The sequence below is a fragment of the Sander vitreus genome, chromosome 23, assembly GCF_031162955.1.
Source record: "Sander vitreus isolate 19-12246 chromosome 23, sanVit1, whole genome shotgun sequence".
NCBI classification, from domain to species: Eukaryota; Metazoa; Chordata; class Actinopteri; order Perciformes; family Percidae; genus Sander; species Sander vitreus.
Window position 1 is genome coordinate 23,890,914 of NC_135877.1, and position 5,103 is coordinate 23,896,016.

The 5,103-nt window shown below is 42.4% G+C and overlaps 1 protein-coding gene across 1 annotated transcript in view; it reads right to left on the reverse strand.

Moving 5' to 3' along the window:
* Window positions 1–648: 648 nt before the first annotated feature.
* The window catches only part of prkn (parkin RBR E3 ubiquitin protein ligase), an 11,219-nt gene continuing 6,764 nt past the window's right edge, over window positions 649–5,103 (reverse strand). The window contains exons 9-12 of the mRNA XM_078242741.1: window positions 3,083–3,144; window positions 2,297–2,527; window positions 1,886–2,003; window positions 649–907 (exon numbers count right to left, since the gene is read on the reverse strand). Coding sequence (XP_078098867.1) covers window positions 804–907; window positions 1,886–2,003; window positions 2,297–2,527; window positions 3,083–3,144 — 515 coding nt within the window. The 3' untranslated portion in view covers window positions 649–803. The remainder of the gene's footprint in view (window positions 908–1,885; window positions 2,004–2,296; window positions 2,528–3,082; window positions 3,145–5,103) is intronic.

The window sequence follows — 5,103 nt, forward strand, 5'->3', positions numbered from 1 at the left end:
AAGGGTATGTGATGATGGGGGGGCCAAGGGAACATTATCAGGATCATAGTATCCTGGATCCATGAAATAACTGGCCTTTCAAAATAAAAGTCTGCCTGCCTCTATGGGAATCTAACATAGGGGGGTACTGACTGATTTTAAGGAAGAACATTTATTTATTTACGATACATTACTCATTCATAAAGAAAATTGGTGGCCTTAAAGGTTGGATTTTTCCTAATTTTTTTTAAATTAAGGCATTAACATCAATTTCCAAAAGATGATTTTTTATTCTTCTTTTTAGTCACCTTCAGCATGGGATCCTACATTTATGCAAACCACATACATATATATATATATATATATATATATATATATATATATATATATATATATATATATATATATATATATAAAATCAGAACAACTTATGAAAGCAAAATACTGTATAAACAAATACTTTTGACCATAAAATGGACCAGGACATTTCTTGAAACATTTCTGCCGACAGTTAGACTTTGATTGAGTCAAACATTCATTTTATTGATGGAAATATGAAATATGAAGCAGAATGTATCTGATGATCTATCTGCTGTCGGCTTCCTTCACATTCAACATCTTGTAGCTTTAACCATCAACATTAAACCTTATTAAGAAAAACAGTCAGAGTTTTTTTATTTTAATAAATAAATATTTTAATGAGACAAACGCAGAATGAACAGGAAACAACTACAGGGACAACTCAGAGTTAAACAGAGTCAGGGAACAGACGCTTGATGTCGCTGGTTTGATTCCTGTCTGTGTGTGTCTCTGTCTGTGTGTGTTTATCCGAACCAGTGGTTCCCCATACACTCGGTGTTCCAGGAGACTCGGCAGAGCCAACACCACTCGGCTTGGCACAGAGGACACCGCATGTGCATACAGCCGCCTGCAGGGGGAGACACAGAGACACAGAGAGTCAGAGAGAGACAGAGAGACAGAGAAACAGAGAGAGACAGAGAGACACAGAGACATCAGCCGTCTGCAGGGGGAGACACAGAGACACAGAGAGAGAGAGAGACAGAGAGAGAGAGCGACAGAGAGACAGAGAGAGACAGAGAGACAGAGACACACCGAGAGAGCGAGAGAGACAGAGACACAGAGAGAGCGACAGACAGACAGAGAGACAGAGAGAGAGCGACAGACAGACAGAGAGACAGAGAGAGAGACAGACCCAATCCTGTCTGTATCTGTGAGAGTGGTCCTGTCCTGAGCTGAAAGCCTACTTACAGCTTCATTATCGTGTTACTAGATGTGTGTGTTCGTGTCGGCCGCTGTCCATTTCCTAAGGTTCTGAAATGCAAACAATTTTTGACTAGTTTTTTTTTTTAAAGCGTGTGCGCCTGTGATAGCAACCATAATGCATAAGGCACAAAAATAACTTTCCCTTGTTGATATTTTTATATTTTAACTTATTGGTATAGATATATTTGAGTACATGTGTGGTGTTGTCTGTCTTGAAACTGCTGTGACATTGTAATTTCCTGCAAAGGATTAATAAAGGATCTATCTATCTCTCTCTCTCTATCCATCCATCTCTCTCTCTCTCTCTATATATCTCTCTATCTCTCTCTCTCTCTCTCTCTCTCTCTCTCTCTCTCTCTCTCTCTCTCTCTCTATCTCTCTCTCTCTCTATCTCTCTCTCTCTATCCATCCATCTATCTCTCTATATATCTCTCTCTCTCTATCCATCTCTCTCTCTCTATATCTCTCTCTCTCTCTCTCTCTCTCTCTCTCTCTATCTATCTATACTTGGTGGGGAAACGTCACAACCAATCAGAAACACAATCTTCCAGAAGGAAATGTCTGGTGTCTGAATTGATTACTAATAATTAAAAATGACAAGTTATGAAGCTGTAAGACTTACCGTCTCTCTCCGTAGGAACCGAACACTGCGGGCAGCGTTTAGTCGACTCCCGCACGAGCAGCAGCGAGGCCGCCTCCCATCTCGCTCTGAGGGACGCCAGCCCCCCCGACACAAACCCCTGAGGAGGGAGGGTTAGTTGTTATATAGCATGATTTTAACAAACACAAGGTTTCCAAAGTTCTGCACAAAAACATAGAACCGAAATAAGTAGAATAAATAAAAAACTAAAATTCATTTTGTATTTTGTACCAGTTGAAGACGAGCAATGGAGGACCCAGTAGCCCCGATATAAAGTGGTTACAGTAATCAGCCGAGTGGTCACAGAGGCGTGGATTACTGTTACTGATTACCATTTCATGTATTTATCTGTTCGCCAACATAGAAACGGAGTTCTGTGGTTGGTCAGCTCACCTGTGCTGCCTCGGCTGTGGGCGGGGCCTGCGCTGTAAGACACGCCCCCTCGTGGTAGCGCTCCCGGCAGAGTCGGCAGAAGACGAAGCCACAGCCGAGCCGCCGGTCACACTCCACCCGCCGGCCGCCATCAGACGGCAGAAGCCCCGCCCCACAGCCTGCTGACGGACACTGCAGCCCTCCAATCAGCTGCAGGCACTGCTCCGCCCCGTACTGCTGGTACCGCCCATACTGACACACACACACACACACACACACACACACACACACACACACACACACACACACAGACACACAGACACACACACGGAAGATCCTTTTTGTTTAACATGAAACAGCCCTGGAATCCCCAACACCAAACCCACCAGACTCCATGTAAATAATCAGGACTTTTAGCGTGTATAGAGCCAGCATATCTCCACCAGACTCCATGTAAATAATCAGGACTTTTAGCGTGTCTAGAGCCAGCATATCTCCACCAGACTCCATGTAAATAATCAGGACTTTTAGCGTGTATAGAGCCAGCATATCTCCACATGTAAATGGGTGAATTAAGGGTTTATTTCAACCAAACCAGAGTGGTGATTGTTGGAACAGTGGAAAGATGAACCAAGACGGCTTTTGATAGTTTAATTTAGTTTCTGTCCTCTTTGAATGAAGTGTGTTTTACGATGATAAAAGTCCTGATTATTTACATGGAGTCTGGTGGGTTCGGTGATAGACACGCTCTGAATATTTATCCTTATAAAATGACATCTACAACACAAAGTTAGGAGGAAGAGTCACCTGATCGTCTCCCAAAATCCTAAAATGATGCAGCTCTTTAATGAGAGAGTCGGCGCAGCCGGCTGGAGACACAAACATAAACATATATATATGTATTAATTACTGATTAAATATGAACTATGGACTCTAGCTACGTTTCCATCCACACGTTTCTATCTGAATTAAGTGATGTATTGAATGAAACATGCGTCATGGAAACAGTAACATTAGATTGACTTTCATGAATATCGACTCAAAGGAAATACGTCGGCTCTCATCAGATTGTATCTTGACCGATATACGGCTTATGTGATCAACGCTGATGGAAACGTTATTTGCTGAATAAATAATGAATTGCGATTAAGTTTTAGGTCATTTTATGGTTGCTACCCGCCACAAAACGAAGAAGAAGAAGAAGTTGTAGTTCATTTGCGCCCAGTATTTCCTCTCTGTTAGCACACATGGCGGGGTCAACAAAGACAGATGTAGCATCACTACTGGCTAACGTTCTATCAAAATCTCTCTTCAAATACAAATATAAATGATCTATTAATGTTTTCAGTTAGTTTAATGGTGTTAAACTAAAGTGTAACTTCTCACCGTTCTAACGGTATATAGTTTTAACTGTTTACTTTAGCTTTTACTTTACAAGCTCCTTAATTTCCAGTAAAAATAGAAACTTTTTAGAGGAAAAGATTGTCGCCCGAGCGTTCTTCATCAAAGTAACTTTCATACTAGTTAGATCTAAATGTCCGTGTGCATATAGGAACATTCATACGGAGATTGTTAGATGGGTTTAGATCAATTCTGCTAACATTTTTGGTGATGATCGGAAACATAAAGTACCACGAAAAGACCGGAAAATGCGTCAGGTTGGAAGTGTCTGAATATGGCCGATAGCAGCGAGTGCTGTCCCAACGTGAACACAGTGACGCTAAGTGGACCAATGAGGAGACGAGAGAAATATAACGCTGGCGTTCCCGCACCACAGGCCGCCTCCGCTGTCGTCGGGCATTTACTACATCTGCATCACCACAGCAACGTGTTGATGGCGGCGTCGTTGTCTTATTATAGCGTGATATGTCGCTACCAGCTGGAACATGAGCTCTATTACACCCAAGGAGGTCAGCGTCTTCTCACAACCCGTAGCTCCTATGACGCCATTTAGATGCTAACAAGCCATCACCTCCTGTTAGCATCCCGTTAGCATCCCGTTAGCATCCCATTGACTGCCATTCATTCTGACGTCACTTTGACAGAGAATACCTTTACATCTGAAGCGTTTAAAGACTCTATTTGTCCGTTGTTTATTTCTAAAGAAACACGACAATGTATAAAAGGCTCCATTACCTTGTAGCTCACGTTATGGCTCCGTAGTTTTTATAACAATAGGTTAACGATTGGGTCATAACCACGAGACTTCCTGTCTCATAGTAGAGGAGTTACCGTATAGTACAGGAGAAGCTCTCAGGCAGTTTGGACTTCCATCAGCTGTTTAAGTGTAATGACTAATGTTAACTATCATTTTAGTGATCAATAATGAGCCTGTGTCTATGTTATCTCCTTACATATACCTACGCTCTCCGTCTCTGCTAGATTGGGAATGATTGAGATTTCTCTTGGCACAGCTACCAGAAGACTTCCAACTTTCAGACAGGTTGCTCACGTCACATCTACGTCTTCAAGCTCAGTTGGAGGCTGCTCAGTAACGCTCAGCCATCACCGGGAAAGAGACGTCACTGGTCTCCGTCCAGAGACACGGGGTCTGCTGCTCCATTATATATAATGTCTATGGTCTGGACCGGGAGACAGCGACCCAACGGGGTCTGCTGCTCCATTATATATACTGTCTATGGTCTGGACCGGGAGACAGCGACCCAACGGGGTCTGCTGCTCCATTATATTTGTCTATGATTACACCTTGAGCAGTATTGATCATTTGTTGGTAGATGGTGAGATCCATTTTGTCTAGCAAAACTTTGTTCGTAAATGCTAATTTGAACGTTGATTCAGTGAGAAAATGAACAGAAACACCTTCAAAT